This window comes from Aythya marila (genome assembly GCF_965140915.1).
Source record: "Aythya marila genome assembly, chromosome: 16".
Lineage (NCBI taxonomy): Eukaryota > Metazoa > Chordata > Aves > Anseriformes > Anatidae > Aythya > Aythya marila.
The window spans coordinates 3,624,902-3,642,126 of record NC_139057.1 but is presented as its reverse complement, the minus strand read 5'-3'; the positions used below and the strand labels follow the sequence as shown (position 1 = coordinate 3,642,126).

General features: G+C 44.9%; 2 protein-coding genes across 4 annotated transcripts in view; both read left to right on the top strand.

Moving 5' to 3' along the window:
* The window catches only part of OSBPL2 (oxysterol binding protein like 2), a 36,341-nt gene extending 26,721 nt beyond the window's left edge, over positions 1-9,620 (top strand). For both annotated transcript variants that reach the window (XM_082773207.1, XM_082773206.1), the window contains exons 10-15: positions 481-570; positions 1,207-1,330; positions 3,978-4,106; positions 4,973-5,096; positions 5,711-5,801; positions 6,722-9,620. In XM_082773207.1, coding sequence (XP_082629333.1) covers positions 481-570; positions 1,207-1,330; positions 3,978-4,106; positions 4,973-5,096; positions 5,711-5,801; positions 6,722-6,824 — 661 coding nt within the window. In that variant the 3' untranslated portion in view covers positions 6,825-9,620. The remainder of the gene's footprint in view (positions 1-480; positions 571-1,206; positions 1,331-3,977; positions 4,107-4,972; positions 5,097-5,710; positions 5,802-6,721) is intronic.
* Positions 9,621-10,391: 771 nt separating this feature from the next.
* Positions 10,392-17,067, top strand: ADRM1 (ADRM1 26S proteasome ubiquitin receptor). 2 transcript variants are annotated; one of them, XM_082773238.1, is made up of 10 exons: positions 10,392-10,450; positions 10,616-10,826; positions 11,026-11,142; positions 11,222-11,345; positions 11,761-11,847; positions 14,118-14,199; positions 14,356-14,585; positions 14,862-15,019; positions 16,049-16,151; positions 16,843-17,067. In XM_082773238.1, exons 2-10 carry the CDS (start codon positions 10,617-10,619, stop codon positions 16,947-16,949), a joined length of 1,218 nt encoding a protein of 405 aa, XP_082629364.1. In that variant the 5' UTR covers positions 10,392-10,450; position 10,616; the 3' UTR covers positions 16,950-17,067. The 2 variants fall into 2 exon arrangements, with proteins under 2 accessions (XP_082629364.1, XP_082629365.1); XM_082773239.1 differs by lacking the exon at positions 11,761-11,847.
* The last annotated feature ends 158 nt before the right edge of the window (positions 17,068-17,225 follow it).

The window sequence follows — 17,225 nt, the reverse complement described above, 5'->3', positions numbered from 1 at the left end:
CAGAATTTTTGACATGCAATTTCAAGGTGACTCTTGAATGCCATTAACGAGATTCCCTGTGTAGGTCATTCATAAAGCTTTATTTGATTCCAGTTAGTTGTAAACAGATGTTAACCTGAACCTTGGTGTGTTAATAGTGTATGTTAAGCTGTATGCAAGACTGTATTCCATTTTATTCCTTACATTTTTGGTTAATTTTAGATATGCATGAAATTCAGAAGCACAGTCATGTTTTCAGTTGGCTTTCACAGGCTTGTTTTGTCTTCCTGTGTGCATTTTCTTTTTTATTTTTTTATGGTATTTTGAAATGCCCTAATAAAATAAAAAAACATGGTTAAATAAAAATAATGATATGAATAACTAATCCACAGTGCTTGCATAGAAAAAGCTAAAATAAGGTGTAGTTAAAGAAAAAAAAAGGGAATTTATTAATGTATCTCAGAGCTTGCTTATTTAACTGCGTGCTTATTTCCTCTACAGTACTGGAGATAAATGTGTCCTTAACTTTAAACCGTGTGGACTGTTTGGGAAAGAGCTTCACAGAGTAGAGGGATACATCCAGGACAAAAAGTAAGTGATAAATGCCTGTTGGCCTCTCTGTTTCTGAGCACCGTGGCATTACTTTAGTGCTGGACCACAACTGATGTGACTGCAAAGTTGCTAGCAATGCAGATTATAATCATTTGTTCTCGGCATCGATTTTAAACTCCTTGATTCAAGGATAAGCATTTTAAGCATTATTAGGAGAAATTTTCCAGTTCAGTCATTTGAAATAAAGGTATTCAGGGAATATGCAGGGTAGTTGCAATTGATTTCACTGTTTCACAGTCACGGCTCCAATCTTCAGTTTAAAAGAATGAGAATACAGTTATTGGAAGTACTTAATCAAACCTGAAGCTGTGATGTGACTCTGGGGGTCTGTATGGTAAGCTGCTGGCTTCGCTGCACCCACACTTGTTTTAACAGTAACAAAAAGCATGTGACTAAGTCATGAGGATGCGTTCTGCAAGACTGCGTAGCAGAAAGACTAGAATAAGGTGAATTGTTTTCTTTGCGTTAATCAGGTATCTGGCTACTAAGAAATTTTGCAAAGAAATATAAAATACAACAGTAGGAAGCTGTGTATTTAATATAGACTAGAATCTGAATGACTCATCTTAGGCTTTATAAGAAGCAAAAGCTAAGTCTCCTTCGCTCTCTCTGCAGCAAAAAGAAGCTGTGTGTGATCTATGGCAAGTGGACAGAATGCTTATGGTGCACTGATCCCACTACATATGAGACTTACAAAAAGAATGAAAAGAGAGGTGGTGAGCAGAAGAAATTGAAGCCGGTAAGATGAAGGATTCTTTAGGGAGTAAAGAATGCTTAAATCAGTTATGTTGGGCTTGCAGCCTTCTAGAGTTTGTGATGCAGGCAGCCTTGACAACAAAGGGGTCTGGAGACCTGTGGGTTTTTCGTCATGTGTAGACCAGGTCCGACAAGTTACTCCCAAGCCTTAGCATTAGAAGAAAAATGCAAGATGCTGTATGGTGCAGAGGACTGTTGGGTTGCCCAGTGGCAACAGAAGTCTTGCAAACCCTGGTCATTCGTACAAAATGAAAATGATAACTGAAGAGTGACTAGCCGCTGTTTAAGAGACCTGAACTTTCTTTTAGATATTCACGAGAGGAATCTAGAGCAACAACAGGCCTTGTTTTTTTGCTCTGGATTCTGTCACGGTGCAGGTTTATATTTTGACTTCTTTTAAATAATAATATTTTGTTCATCTTAAGAAAATCAACTCTTTCTTTCCTTCCTTCCTGCTGAATTTATATTTAGATGGGGAACTGCCTGACGGTAAACCAGATGTTGACATGGAAAGTAGTCAAAAAGAGTCTTTTAGAACAGTGTCTACTCAAACCAAAGGATTGAAGTTAGAATTTTAACCGTATGGAGCTATTTTCCAGTGTATAAAACAGGCCCTCTTTAACTTAATGGGGTGTTTTTGAATAAAACAAATGAGCCATGTCAGAGGAGGCAGAAGGAAAATAAAAGGGGAGAGGAAAAAGTGATGCTGTAACTCTAGAATGTTCTTGCCTCTTCTCTTCTGGATGGTGTGGTTTTAAATCCGTTCTCGTGGTGAAATCCTCTGAACTCTCACAACATGGCTGTGTGCTAAGACAGTCAGATTCTCCTCTGGTTCAGGCTGATGGCAGGAACCGAATATGCAGAAAATAAGTTTTCAGGCAGGTGGGGGAAGCTGCCCTGTGATCTGTGGTCTGTGCAGTTCAAGTAGGTGAAAACACATCTGGTGGTACAGCCTGACAGCCTTGTGTTGTTTGGCCTGATCCTGTGCAGAGAGAATGCTTAACTTGTGTGTGCTCTGCTTGCTTTTCAGCTGTACAAGGAAGATGTTATTTTCCACTGTGTTCGTGCTGTGTGCAGCCTCTTTCTTTCCTCTAACTGCTTACAGAACCAGCTTGTATTTTCTTCCTAAAATAGATAAAGCCAGAACAAAAGTGATTGAGGTCTGTGGAGTGAACAGTGGAATAAAAATAGTGAGGTGATCAAATAAAACTCTTCATTCTGTTTTCCACCCCCATGCAGCATTTTGAAGTGACAGTCCAGCCCGACGAGATTGCCCGTGCTGACACACGGCTGTCTTTAACTGTAGCATTGAGAACGGGAATGCTGGCCACAACCACGGAAAATAGACTTTTTTTTCTTTTTTAGCTGTTGAGTTCTTAGTGCAATTTAGGCAGCACGTGCATTAATGTAAATGCACTGAGGCGAGGTGTGAGTCCTGATGTGAAGAAGTGGCTTGTTTTAGGTTGAGGTAGATGGAATTGGTGAGGCCTTCTGTCACATTAAGCACCTAGTTTAGGGAATTAATTATTCTGCCTCCACGGAGGCACCAAGAACAGCAGGGAATTTTAAGTGGCAGCAACTTCAAGAAAAGAACAGGAAAAATAAGTAGAAGTAAAAGCAGTGTTAGAATGTCAGCCTGCATTAATGTCAGGGGGTCCTGTAAAGGCTCACTTGGTAGCAGAGAGTTGTACCGAAGGTCCTAGGCAGAAGTCAGCAGCTGTGAGTGACAGGAGGAATCATTTACAAGGACATAATTGTCTTTTCCAATGACACTCTTAAAGGTCCAAGTAGCTTCTGAGATGCGTATCTGACCTAGAGTGTGGGGATAAAAAGGCTTTTCTGTGCTTGGAAACCTAAGAAATCACTGTGTTCCTGTAAGAGCTGCAAGCCCTCACTTTTGTTGTCCTTTCGTTTTGTGCAATGAAAGGGAGCGGGGAGCAGGTCTGCTGTGACTTGGCCTTCTGAGAGCAGCCTGGTGAAGAATGTTGCATTTGATTTTATGGATTATAGCAGTGCGTCTGCTAACGAAGAAACTTGGAGAGAGAGACACCATGTTTTTAACTTCAGTACCAAGTCTTCGTAGTGAGAGAAGTGGCAGTGATAACAGCTAATAGAATCTGTATCATAGAAAATCAGATTGGAACAGGAGCGTATCTGTTTTTCAATCCCACATCCAAATCTTCTGCAAGTGATGAAGCAATACCCAAAAGCATGCGTGTGCTGTTTATCTTTCTTATGCCATTATGAGAACTGGTTTAAACTGCTGCCTTGACTCATTTAAACCTGAGGAAGTAATAGGCAAAATTAGTAGTTAGACAAAATGAAGCTCTGGCATGGGATAGAAGGGAAGCTCATTTCTGAAAGACATTACTGTTATGTTTTTTAATGGATGATGAAGCTGCACATAGGTGGTGAGAGACTCTTCTATATTAGAAGCAAGAAGTTAAGATGAAAGTTGGAGGAACAGTGTAAAGAATGAGGAAAAGCAAATGTGAAGGGTGATGCAGCAGTACAGGAGCGAGAGTAGCATCTCAAATCTGAACGGGTTCTCCGGCCATCACCCTGTAGAACTCTAGATGAAACTGTCTAATTTCCCTCTGTTCCCCTGCCAAATGTTACCTCTGTTTCAGAGTGAAGATGTTATTAAATCTGAAAATGATGAGGCTGATGATATGCCAGAAGTTCAAGACACCGTGCAGTTTGTGCCAGGCAGCAAATTGCTTTGGAGGATAAATTGTAGACCACCAAACTCATCGCAGGTAACTGTTTCCATCAGTCTGTGTGTTCCTATTAGTAGTGACTCATCCCAGGGAACATGAGCAATGTTCAAAGGAAACCCTGGAGAAGTGTCTATCTGTAGCCTGCCTATTGACACATCCTGGCAGTTCTTGCTGCAGCAGCAAAATTAAACTACGGCAAGCTGTCTGCTTCATCCCTGTGCTGAAAGCATCACTCCTGTGTCAAAGGAGACAGAATGCGTGATCTGCCTGCAGCTGCTTCAGAGTGGAGTTTGGGGTCATTTGTTTGTCTGATCTGTCAGGATCTTTGCACCTGGAGTGGCTAAAGTATGGCTGCATGTTCCCTTCTGCTGACCCTGCCGTTGGGAGACAGGCTTACAAAACGTGCAGTAACTGTCATCTGGCTGTTAACTTACATAGTTGCAAGTAGACTTTTTGGAAATTGCACAAACAGGTGCTTACAGAATTAGCTATTGTCTTGAAAAAGCCCAGAATATTGTCCTCTGAAAGGAATGAAGGAAAGGATGTCTGCTTTCCTGAGAAAAACGACTTGCTTTTTTAGTTTTAGGTGTGGATTATTTTTTTTTTTAAATCACTGTACTAAGTATCAAGCATGAGGAAAATGCATCTTGATCTTCTGCAGCAAAGCCTGCTTAAAAAATTAAAGGTGTGATTTCCATTCTCTTCTTCCCTTCCTTGTTCCTGCCTTCTCTCCACTTAAAAAATTAAAATAAGTCAGTTTTATTTGGGACTAAACTTGCTTTCAGGGTAGCCAGAGGGAAAAGGTTTGACTCAATAATTTCTCTTGGAATCTTTGTTGTGTCCATTCAGTATAGGAAACTTAGTGCTACTTTGCCAAAATAACCTGTATTTAATTTGCTTTTAAGATGTACAATTTCACCAGTTTTGCCGTGAGTCTCAATGAACTAGAGAAGGGCATGGAAGCAATATTGGCTCCCACCGACTGTCGGCTACGTCCAGACATCAGGAATATGGAAAACGGAAACATGGGTATGTGTTTGCTGGAGGAAATACTTTAACGTTACTAAAATTTGGGGGGGATGACCGGAGGGATATAGGAACACTGTCTTCAGTTTCTCATTCCCAGAGCAGCTTTAACTTTATTTCATTCTGTGCTAACGAGTATGCTTTTGAACAATGTGCCATGTCTGTTTTCTCTCTGAAATGCCTGGGAGAGCAAGTGTGTCCAAGAGGGATCCCGAGACTGCTGCCCTGGGTTACAGTGTGTTTGCATGTGTGTTTACTCGGGGAAAACTGCCAGACCTGCTGTCCTGCTCTCACGTTTGTTGGGAAGAACACAAGATGAAATAGTGGAAAAAGCACTGTTACGCACATTGTAGATTAAATTCTTCCCTGGTGTCTGCGTGCAGTATTTCTGAAAGATAAAAGGCCGTAATTTCAGTTTGTAGTCACAACTTTTCTGAAATGACAGTTTTACATTTGCTACCTGCAGCTGTCATTGTGGAGTGAGATTGTGTACAGCGAATGGCTTCTCTTGTTTAAACGAGCTGTGTTTTATTTCTCTGCAGTCTTTTCCATTTTTTTCTGCATTTTTTTTGTTTCAATTTTACTAAATAACCTATTCCTATTGAAATGTTTGCTAGATGTGGCTAGCAAAGAAAAAGAGAGGCTAGAAGAGAAACAAAGAGCTGCTCGCAAGGAGCGTGCAAAAGACGAAGTGGAGTGGCAGACACGGTAAGGAGGAGGGAGTTGGGCATTTACTGCTTGGAGTGGTGGGGTTTTGTTGCCTGAAATGTTTTTATTCAAGACAACGTGTGTTTGATTTCTTTCATGACAGCACAATTTGTAGTGTCACTTAAAGCATTTGCTGGGTCAACATTTAAATAATGTAGCTGGAAGGCAAAATTGCTGATAATTTTGTCCTAGAGAAATTATTTTATAATAAATGCTGCAACCTGTCATAAGTAACTGGTAATGCTGGGTTGTTGGTATTTATTTTTTGGTGGTGGTGGTGGTTGTTTTTTTTGTTCTAAAGCCTATGGAGGTCATCTTTTTTGATAGAATAAATAAAAAGTTAAGTCTCATCTCTTCTTTAACCTATTTCTGTCCAGCTTGGAAGTTGAGTAACATGTTGTGGCTCTCTAGGACCTTTTACTTTCAAACTCCTTTGGATTTCTTGGCTTGGTTACTTCAGAAATCGCATTTTTTATTGCATAAAGTGACTTCTCAGTCATAGAGTGCATCACAGTGAGGCATGATTTGGCTCCTGTTCCTGCTGGCTGTTCCTCTCAGGAGCCAGTGCTGTACAGTAAGGTGTACGCTGAAAGCCAGCTGCTGCAGGTGTCTCCTTCAAAGGCAAGAACTCTGGGCTGCTCCGATGATCTCATGGAATTCAACGTTCTGTTTCCAAAGCCTGGGGATCAGTTACAGACTAATTCCAGTTAATGCCTTTGAAAATCTGTTTGAAAATGTAGGAAGTTTAATGCCCTATTTTTCATGTTTGAATATTTACAGAGTGTTTTTTTTTTTTTTTTCCAGTAAGAAATACCAGTGTCTTTTAACAACGTTCTTGTGAAAGAAACAAAGTCTTTTTTTTGTTTGTTTCTTTCTGCTCTTCTAACAGTTTGCCTTCTTTTTATTATTTTTTTTCACAGATGGTTTCATCAAGGCACTAACCCATACACTGGGACTTCAGATTGGCTGTACTCAGGTGGCTATTTTGATAGAAATTTCTCAGACTGTCCAGACATATACTGAAATTACGGAACCAATTGCTCATCTCATCTGGACATCACTAGATTTCATTCTAAGCCAGTTACTCTGGTTTTGTTAATAGCAAAAAACAGCTTTTCTAAGTAAATTTTAACAAAACATCTATCAGTCAACAATCAAGGATTTAATTATCACTAATGTTGGATTGCCAAATATTTAAATACTGTTGCGTTCTTCCCATAAAGCTGCACCTGAAATCATCATGTTTTCACTAATTTTTAAAGGGACCTTTGGTTCTTCATTTTTTTCCACCGTCATTTTTGTCAGGAAGGTATGCTGTATCTGGTAGAGCTCATAACATCCTTGAAAACTGTGTAACTTTAATAAAATAGAGATAATATCCTCTTAGTACAATAGTGAAGAATCTGAAGTCTTCTGAACTTGGAGCAGGGATGAAAAGTTGATATGGTACCAATGTGATAAAATCTAGTACTGTTCCTGTGAAGAGATGCATGTGAAACTTTCATACGGTATGTAGCACTATTATGGGGATTGGAGCTCCTGGCCCCTCTCTCTCAACATGATTTAATAATTCAAAGACTTGGAGAAACAAGAAACAACTTTAGGTTCTCAAACTGTAGTTGTCTGTTACAGAGTCTTCACAATTTTTGGACACTGTGAGCATTAAGCTGTATACCTGTGATAAAATTACATAAAAGTATATGTTAAGAGAAGAGAAAGGTGCATTAAAAATTATGTGCTTTTTCTGAAGTCAAATGCTGTTCTGAAAATAAGAGAAGCTTCAGAAGCAATTGTAGGAATGTAGAGGTGGTTACAATGTAAAATATATTGCTTGCTACCACTTGGAGGCTTAGATCTTCCGCACTACTTTTGGCAGCTTTGGCACTGTGTACGCTTCTAGACTAAACTTTTATTTGGAAGCACTTGGTATATATATCCACACAGGTTCATATTTCCAGGATGTTTTTGTTTGCATGTTTTTTCTTTATTAGGTCATGTCTGTTTTGTATGTTGTGAAAAAGCAGAATCAATTTAAAGCTGTGGCATAGTTATACCTTTTACATGTTTTCTGTGAGCACGTGATGTCATAGACGTGGGATTTTTTTGTTCCATATCGAAACATCGAAGCCAGATAATATTGGACATAACTGAGCTACAGATCAATTACTGAACTGATGCATTCATTTTCTTTCAAAGTGGTATACTTCTTGGGGGGGAGAGGGGGAAAGGAGGCTTGAAAAAGTAGGTCCAGTAATTAAAACTAATCCTATGGTAGCTTGTTCTTTTATGAAAGCTTCTAATTGAGTAACTAGGCAAAAATGGAGAGTGGCTACACTACTGTTAGGTTTACGGTAAAATTCAGCAATTGCTGGTGTTGAGCATCAGCACCTTGAGGAATATGTGGAAGAATCAATCCAACTGACACCTAAACACATTTGTGGTTTCATCGAAAGAGTAGATTGTTCTTCCATCCCAGCTACAGGATAAAAAGCAAAAGAAAATGCACATACAGAGAAACATTTTTATCTCAAAGTATGCATCTAATGATTGGATTAACTTTAAATTTGGGGGATTTTTTCTTCCTCATTAGAAAAATGGGAGAAATTGTAAAATTTCAAGGCAATAAAAAGGGCTGAATCTGAACTGTGCTCATGGCAACTTTATTCTGTTGCCAGAAATCATGCTTTGAGCTGATTGCAAGTTTTTCAAACACACGAGCTAGACATGGTAATAAGGTACAGACAGTAAGTTTGTATTTTCTCCTAATAAATGCATAGACACGTTTAAAAAGTCCTTGCTGATCTGTATGGGACAGCATAAAAACACTTTCATCCTTTTTATAAAAAATGGATTTGAATGACTGTTCCAAGCACTGTAATCCTCCTTGCAGACTCCCTGCAAGCTGACTGGGGAACCATTTATATTAGATGAGGATTGAAAACATTCAGTTTAAGCCAGTTTAACATCTGGGAGTTTAAAACTTGCTTGAACTAAATAATATGTTTAAAGTTTGAGTCATGTTTCTAAAACAATACATATAAATAGAATTACCAGAATGGAAAAGAGTAATTGCTAAAGAAATATTCTGGTTTTGAGAAGGAATGTACAGGTTAGCATCTCTCTCCTCTAGGTTGTAATTCTAATTCAAAAACCTAAACCCTTTTCATTATGCAAAACCAGAGACAATTGTAACAACACATTTAATCAAAACTTCAGGATAGAATTTTCATGGAATTTAAAAATGAACTGGAAAGGTTTCTAAAATAAGAACACTTCTTTAGTCATGTCTTTACCCCCTTCTCCCCTTCCCTTAGTGTAATGTTCTTAGTGAAATTTCAGATTGGTTCCAAATCTGTTCTTTTAATTTATTGTTCTTCATCGAAAGCATTAACAAAATATTTTCTCATCGCTGCCAAAAAAAAATTTTGCCTGGCTAGCCGTGGGATGCCTAAACCACATTGTGATTGCTCTGAAAGTGAAAAAGTTTTATTTTAAATGCAGATCTCGCCTCAGTAGTTTACATGTCAAAACTTTAATAACTTTGCACCTTTTAAAAGAATGTCACTTTTATAACTTGATTAAACACTGTATATAAGATAAATGTGTTAGTATATGTTAATACGACTATGTAGAGAAACCATCTAGAAAGAGATTATAATAAATACTTAATTCCCTTTGGGCCTCTAGGTGGTGAGAGAGAGGTTTTTGTGAAGTGAGACTCGCGTTCTAGGGCAAGAAAACTGTTGGGGATGGCTCTGGCTTTGCTGCTCGGACAGGGCCAGGTCCCTTTTTGTTATCACAGTGATGCTATCGGGCAAAAAGCGATTTAAATCGCAGCTTGGGACACCCACTGTGGTGTCCTGTGGGGGACCTGTGGGGTGAGGGGTGAGAGCAGCCCCTGGGGTGAGCTGTGGTGATCTGTGCCCTCTGTCCAGGGACGTGCCCAGGGCTGGGGCTTCTGCTGAGTTGTGGTGGGAGGAAAAAATTAATTGTGTGGCTTTTGAGTTGTGTCTTTGAGGCGATTTTAGCTGCAGGGGGGGAGCAGCTGCTTCCAGACACCAGCCTCTTACAGAATTGTTGGTACCCAAATTAATGCAGATGGGAAGTGTATCCCCTAAATTAGCCAGGAAGAAGAAACAGGACTAAACAGCAATATTTACTGCTGTTTAGTAACTGAAACCCATTTCTTATCGGTTTGAAACCCAATGTTGGAAGTAAAAAAGAAAAAACCCTCCTGGGACCGCTCAGGTAACCGCCTCCCAGAGGTGTTACCACAGGCCTCAGCCCTGCCCGGCCCCGTGCACCCTCCAGCCGCTCCCTGAGTGGGATTTATTTTTAATAAACGGAATTTGATTGACTTTTATTGAACATCTCTGTTTCCACATAGGGCCGCGCGGCCCCTCACGGGGGGGGGAGAGAATTGGGGGGGGGGGGGTTGGGGGAGGGGCAGCGCCGCCATCTTCCCGCCGTGATGACACAGCAGGCGGGGGAGGGGCGGGCCGCCGCTTGAGTGACAGCCGCGCCGTCCAACCGCGGGAGGCCGAGCGGCGTCCGCCCCGCCCACTCGTGGGCGGGCTTCCGGCGCGAGGGGCAGGAAGCGGCAGCGGCGCGGGGCCTGAGGCAGACGGCGGCGGCGGCGGCGGCGGCAGGTACCGGGGGGGGGGCGGGGAGCGGGGCCGGGCCCTGAGGGGGCTGAGGCGGCTCCGGGGCCTGAGGGGCGGCCTCGGGGCTCGGTGAGGGCGGAGCGGGGCTGGGCCGGGCGGCCTCGTCCCGGGTCCCTGAGCGCTCCCCTCACCCCCCCCCCATCGCCGCAGGATGTCCTCGGGCGCGCTGTTCCCCAGCCTGGTGCCGGGCTCCCGGGGCTCGTCCAGCAAATACCTGGTGGAGTTCCGCGCCGGGAAGATGGCGCTGAAGGGCAGCACCGTGACGCCGGACAAACGGAAAGGGCTCGTGTACATCCAGCAGACCGACGACTCCCTCATCCACTTCTGCTGGAAGGACCGCGCCTCGGGCACCGTGGAGGACGTGAGTGGGGCGTCCAGGGGAGGCCTCGGGCCGCGGCACCGCGCAGGGAGCTCCCCCGAGGGGATCCGACGTGAGGGGGGCCCCCGGGGCTGGTGGAGCCGCGGGGCTTTGGGACAGATGGGAGGAGGGCAGGGGGCTCGGGAAGGCTGGAAGTGACATCCCTGTGACGCCTGCTCCTCCCTCCCGCCACCTCTTCCAGGATTTGATCATTTTCCCCGATGACTGCGAGTTCAAGAGGGTGCCGCAGTGCACGACCGGCCGCGTGTACGTATTGAAGTTCAAGGCGGGATCCAAGCGGCTCTTCTTCTGGATGCAGGTTTGTGGCAAGTAAACGGTAAAGGTCCGGGGGTGACCCGCTGCCAACTCGCCTTGTACCAAGAGCGGCTTCCTTGCAGGAACCGAAGACTGACAAGGACGAGGAGCACTGCCGCAAAGTGAACGAGTACCTCAACAATCCCCCAATGCCCGGCGCTTTGGGTGGGAACGCGAGTGGAGGCCACGAGCTCTCAGCGCTGGGAGGTACAGTCTGTTCCCTGCTCCTCCACGCGAGGCCCTTGTTTAGAGTTAGCACTTGTAGCTCCTTAGGGAGGCATTGAGACATTCCTGCTGGCTTTGGAGGGTGAGTTGGGGACAATGTTAATGCCAGAAGTATAAACGGGCTTTTAGCAAAATAAACTGCGCTGTTGTAATAGGTGCAGGCTGAAAGTTAAGACTGCCAGAAGAAGGAGCTTGATTCCAGCAGATTCTCTGGAGTCTTACCTTTTTATGAAGCCAAGTTGCATTTATCTTTTATGAGCATCATGAATCAGTAAACACTTGAAACTGTTTTTTCCGTACAGAATGTGATGCCAATTAATCTCCTGCTGTTTGAGCCGGAGTGCTGTGAAAAAAACCTCTGTGAATATGTTGTGTTTCAGAATGTTTTTGTTTTTAGGTGAGGGTGGCTTGCAAAGCCTTCTTGGAAACATGAGCCATAACCAGCTCATGCAGCTGATCGGACCAACGGGCTTAGGAGGACTTGGTAAAATGCTTTAATATCTTTATGCCAAAATGGTATTTTCTCCTGCCAGGTTAAATCTTACCTGACGGTATTTTCAAGTAGTGCTATTGAGCTGAATAGCGCTTCTTTCACGTGAGAAGCAGCAAGGCCCTGCCTCAAACGTGAGCTGTGGGGCAAAAAAAAAAAAAAAAAAAAAAAAGGCAGGAAATGAGGGGTACCAAATCCAGATGGCACTCATCTTAGGGTGCTGCCTGCAAGGAACATAGGCTCTGCTCCTTGCTCTGCTGAATCTTCTGCCTTTTTGTTGTTGTTGTTCTTGTTTTTAAACCCCTGCCTCTTCCTCCTAAATATTCACTGGAGCAGGAACTGAAAACCAGGGGCTCCTGGGTGAGCATCCCAGCTGTGGGCTCTGGCTTGCATCGTCTCTGATCCAGTGGATATTTGTGTGCAGAGTGGAGTTCATGAGGAAGGTTGGAGCGCACCCGCCCTGCAGCAATCTGTAGTCAGAAGAGGACAGCTCAGCTTAGGGCTTTTTCTTCTGGGGAGAGCTTGAACCACTGCTCTGCTTTTCCTGAAGGGAGTGAGAGGGGCACTGGAGTCACTGCAGCGGTGTTCTCAGCGCTGCCTGTGCTCCAAGGCCAGCAGAGCATTTACTGAGAAATCAGACCCCGGAAGGCAAAGGAATACCTAGCAGCAGGTGGCAGTGACTGAGGTTCTGTGCGTAAGCTCCAAAGTCCATCTTTGTGGCTCTAGCAGTAGTGTAATTAATTGTAGGCTTCAGATACAAATCTGGCGCTGGTGGGATGTTCGGATGCAAATCTAACGTTAGCGTTGAAAGGTTCTGACTTCCTAGGATGTGTTTGGAAAAGACCTTCTTGCTTCCTTCTTGGAGCTTCACGTGACTCCTGAAACTTCCTTCCTCTTATTTTCAACACGTTTTTTCAGCAGCTCTTCTTTCTTTGCCTTTACATCTAGCCGTAAGACAGCTCGACACGTAACTCAGAGCCATCTGCTTGCCTCGGCAGGCAGTGGTTGTGGTGAGTCCGTGTGGATCTCTTCCCTGGGTAGCATCGGGTTCTCTGACATCTGGTTTGCATCTCTTGGGACTTTGCTTCTGTTGCAGCTCCTGGGTAAACTTTTCTGAGCGAGGCCAAGCTGGGCAGAGCAGCACGAGGTGCGGCCTGGTTGTTTTTTTTTACCCTGGTGTTCCTGCTGCTGTGGGAGCGAGCACAGGGCAGGCCCTGCAGGCTGGGTTCCACGCTTCAGGAGCACTCCTGTACAAAGCACGGAGCGCACGAGGGCAGCAGGTGGCTGCAGCTTGCTCTGACTGCCTGCGGTCTGTTGATCGGGGTGCTCAGAGCGCTGCTGTTCTGCCCTCCCTGCCTGCAGAAAGTTCCCAGGAGCTGGATGATGAAGGCAGGGTAGAAAAGTGCGTCCAAGCAGCTGTGTGGTGTGAGAAGGCACCGAATGGGAGGCGTGTGGCGAACGGGGCATTTGGTGATCATGGCTCAGAGGGATTGTAGGGGACAGTCGGTCACTGACAGCTCCGCTGCACCCAGGAGCTGAGCCTCTCCCCAGCTCCTCAGCTGGTGTTTGCGGGGCTGCAGCAATTCCCTGGTGGCTGGACGTGGTGTGGGTGAAGGAGGCTCTGGGCTGATTTCTTGGCACGTTGGCTGAAGGTCTGGTGGTGGTTTCTTGGTGGTTTCCTGCTGCGTTTCTCGGTCGCTGTCCTGGGAGCACTTTGGTCCTGTGCGGGGTTGTTCTCACTTGGCTCTGCCTGGGGGGTGTTGAAGGACTCTGCTGGTGCTGCTGCTGCATCTCTCCGTTAGGTGTGAAGCTGCAAAAACTGCAGGTGTGGGGGGGAGGCAGCGGTGGTGCCTCAGGGGCTGCCTCTGCAGTCTTCTGGGAGCCTTGGCTTTAAAATATAGGGACCGGTTGGATTTTTGGAAGCTAGCAGATAAAGGGAGAGAGAGAGAGAGAGAGCTCTGTTGCAACAGTCACGCGTGTACGGCACGAACCAAAGTCATTTCATCCTTGTGTACATCCAGAAATTGAGTAATTTCTAAAATGTGCAAGTAAGGCAGGTTTCTAACGGGGATGCAAGCTCAGGAAACGAGAGCTGTTTAATTACAGAGCGGTGGGTGGGGGTTGGTCTGGGCTCTTTCACCCCCTCCTTTATTTTAGCAATAAAACCTTTCAGGTACAAGAGTGACCTCTCTGGACCAGAGAGGTGCGGGAAACCTGAAAAGAAACAAATCTCTAAACCCCTTCTTCTCTTATGTTTGCGGAAGGTGGGCTGGGTGCGCTGACAGGTCCCGGGCTGGCCAGTCTGCTTGGAAGTGGGGGACCCCCGACCAGCAGCTCCTCATCAAGGTAGGGCGCCCCTTTGCTCCCAGTCCGGAACTTCTTCCGAATTCCTGCTGCTTAAGTGGGAGGAATCGTGGCCAACTGAAGGGAAAAATGATGGGAACTAAGACTGCTTGTTACCTCGCTGAAATGAGGTTATTGGTTTTCTAATTGTCTTTCCAGCTCTCGCAGCCAGTCAGCTGCTGTGACACCATCTTCCACGACTTCTTCTACGCGCGTCACGCCTGCCCCGTCCGTTCCTGCGGCTGCCTCCGTGACCAGCCCGAGCCCCGTCCCAAGTTCGGGTAACGGAACCAGCTCGGCCACGAGCCCGACCCAGCCCATCCAGCTGAGCGACCTTCAGAACATTTTAGCTACCATGAACGTGCCGTCTGGAGCAGGAGGGCAGCAAGGTAGCGGGGTTCTGGCCAGGCAGAGCTGTTTTTACTGTCCTGTCCTGTTCCAAATGGGTTTGAAAGCTCTCTTAAATGTTTATATATTTATTTATTTTGAGTGCTGATCTTCTTGGCTGCTTCAGGAATCTTATTCTCACTCCAGAACTGAGAGAGGGAGGGAGGATGGCAGCAGTGTGCTAAATGCCTTTCAGTACTCTGCTGGAACATTTGGTTATATGACAAGATGTGGGGTTTGTCTGTAGTCTAACAGCCAGCTGTTTATTTTCTTCCTAGTTGACCTGGCAACTGTTCTGACTCCCGAGATAATGGCTCCCATTCTGGCCAACGCTGAAGTTCAGGAGCGGCTGATGCCTTACCTTCCCTCCGGGGAATCCCTGCCGCAGACTGCAGAGGAGATCCAGAACACGCTGACATCTCCGCAGTTCCAGCAGGTAGCGGTCAGGGCGCAGTTCTCCTTCCCTCCTTCTTAGGGTGTCCCCTGGGATTCGTCTTGCCTGGCTTTTTTAGGTCTCTGCCACTGCTCAGAGCAGGAATTTGATCTGTAGAAGTGAGAGGGAGGAGGGACATGATGTAGTGGAGCACTGGTTCATCCTGCCTGTGGCCACCCAAGGGCAGATCACAAAGGTTTTTTTTTTGTTTGTTTGTTTTTTACTTTCTTTTGGATTTGGGCTTTACCTTTGCCATTGTTATAAATGCTCTCTGGCAAATGACAGCAGAGTAGCAGCAAATTCACTATTGCCTGTCAGAGTGGGCTGTAAGCAGTCCCTTTAAAGTTCAATCATTAGAACAAATACATAGAAGGGAAGAGAGGCTGATGTTTATAGCACTACTTCCTTTTTCCCTCCTGAAACACTAGTATGTAATTCCAAGACTGGATGTACTGCTCAGATTAAACGTGTATTTTAGGCCAGCCTGAACTTACAGTGACTGAAATTTGTCAGTATGCAAAATTCCATTGGCTAAAGAATGTTTTTAGCTTAAACCGTGGCAAGTCTTGTGCAGACAGGGCTTCAGAAATGAGGGCTGTTGTTGAGCAGTGACCTGCTGACAGCGCATCCTGCACCTAAACTGGGCATCCCCGTGCTGGGGTGCCAGGAGGTTCCGTCACTCTGATTGTTTCCTGCTCGGTCCAGTACAGCTTGTTCACTTGGGCTTACTGGCATGTAGTTGTTCAAGAACAACCACTGCTCCTCCTTACAGAATGCTCACAGGGCCTGTGGTGTAGAGGCATTTCCAAGCCTGGCCCCAGTGCAGTTTGTTGGGTTGCTGTTTTGGGTTTATTTGTTCTAAAAAGGGCAGAGGCTGCTCCCAGGTGGGCCATGTGGTCAACGTGCCAAAACAGGGAGTGGAAACAGCCAGGGACTGCTGTCCTCACAGTTATTGCACAGTAGCCACAGACACCTGGTGATGCAGAAGCATGATGCAAGCTTGGTTTTGATGCTCCTGACTCTTGTTCACAGGCATTGAGCATGTTCAGCGCTGCCTTAGCTTCAGGACAGCTCGGCCCACTAATGAGCCAGTTCGGCTTACCTGCAGAGGCAGTAGATGCAGCAAATAAAGGAGGTACGTACCAGTGCTGTGGGGAACGCGATGAAGTGGTTGGGTTTGGTTCTTTCTTTTGTGTGTGTGTTTTGTGTTGTGTGTTGTTTTTTTTGCACTGCCCATACATAGCCCTTGACTGCAGAAGGTAACGATTCTGAGCAACTGTCAGAAGCTGACTCTTACACCGCTGGTCTTAAAATCAAAGGGCGAGTGTGGCTCAGGTGTTGTGCAGCAGCCACGGTGCTGATGTCAGGCTTGGGGTTAGAGAATTCAGGGCTCTGCAGAGGGATGTGCCAAGCAGCCTTCTGGGTGTTTTCTTGAAAGGGCTCCAACTGGCTGGAGATGTCAGGCAGCTTGTTAAGCAATACTTTATTTTTGTGAGAGTCATCAATGAGTCAGCTAAAACAAGTTCAGAGCTTGGGCCTTTAGTACTGGGAAAGGGGGAATGCACCGCTTTTTCTTGAGGAATGTTTAGAATTTTTTCCATGATGGAAGTAATTCAGTGCTTAGGTCTGCCTGTGTACAAGCTTAAATTGCATAAATCCCAAAGTGCACGGGATGGCCCATGAGTGTTAATGTTTTCTTCTCTGCTACTAGGCTCTCACTGTTGAGCAAGGGTTTGCTTTCCAACTAATGACACTTAACCTCATGCAGACAATGAATTCTGTTCCAGAAAATGCCAAATAAAGTAACTAATGTGTTTAACTTCTAGATGTAGAAGCGTTTGCCAAAGCAATGCAGAACAGTGTGAAGTCAGACCAAAAGGAAGGAGACTCTAAGGACAAGAAAGATGAAGAGGAAGATATGAGTTTAGATTAAGTTATTTGCTCTTCCTTACAGATATCCTAGATACTAACTTAAGCAACTGCAGTAGGATTACTAACTTCATATTATGCTTATATAAATCTACAAATAAAGGAATTTTCTTTATCTGCCATACTGGTTTTGTTTTCTCAGTCTGTCTGACCTGCACTTAAGCAGTACATGCTAAAGTACTGCTTGTGGTAAATGCAAAGAGGGCATCCTTGTTGTGCTGCTCCCTGAGGTGGGGATTAGTCCTATTACATTAGTCTCATTCTTTCTCTTCACCAGGAA